Below are 556 nucleotides of genomic sequence, written 5' to 3'. Positions count from 1 at the left end.
CCCCCCCGCGGGGGTGCCACCGGCGTCACAGCTCGTCGTGCGGGATGTGGAGCGCGTGGTCGCACAGGTCTGTGGGGACAAAGGGGCAGCGCCGTCAGGACACGGCGGAGCCCCCTGTGACCCCCCTGCCTGCCCCACAGCAGGGAGACCCCCCCGGGGATGTGATCTGCACCGGGGGACACCCCCTGTTTCCCCCCTTTCCCCTCCTGGACAGGCTGGATGGAGAGGTGGGCCCAGGTGAACCTCATGAGGTTCAACAAGAGCAAATCCCAGAATCTTCTAGGTTGGAAGGGACCTTCAAGATCATCTTGTCCAACCGTCAACCTCATTTTGACAAAAATAGACACCCCCACAACAAACAAGGAGCATCATCACTAAACCAGACCTCCCAGCACCACATCAACCCGGCTTTTGAACACCTCCAGGGATGGGGCCTCAACCCCCTCCCTGGGCAGCCCATTCCAAGGGCTGAGAACCCTTTCAGGGAAAAAATTGTTCCTAATATCCAGCCTGAACCTCCCCTGGCGCAACTTGAGGCCATTTCCTCTTGTCCTGT

At 59.7% G+C, this 556-nt stretch overlaps 1 protein-coding gene across 1 annotated transcript in view; it reads right to left on the bottom strand.

Annotated features, from left to right (window-relative positions):
• Positions 1–556, bottom strand: part of CNPY2 (canopy FGF signaling regulator 2) — a 10,709-nt gene that overhangs the window by 375 nt on the left and 9,778 nt on the right. The window contains exon 5 of the mRNA XM_014957898.1: positions 10–69. Coding sequence (XP_014813384.1) covers positions 26–69 — 44 coding nt within the window. The 3' untranslated portion in view covers positions 10–25. The remainder of the gene's footprint in view (positions 1–9; positions 70–556) is intronic.

Source organism: Calidris pugnax, unplaced genomic scaffold (assembly GCF_001431845.1).
Source record: "Calidris pugnax isolate Ruff unplaced genomic scaffold, ASM143184v1 scaffold370, whole genome shotgun sequence".
Lineage (NCBI taxonomy): Eukaryota > Metazoa > Chordata > Aves > Charadriiformes > Scolopacidae > Calidris > Calidris pugnax.
The sequence above is the reverse complement of the archived record's forward strand: the minus strand, read 5'-3'. Positions and strand labels throughout refer to the sequence as shown.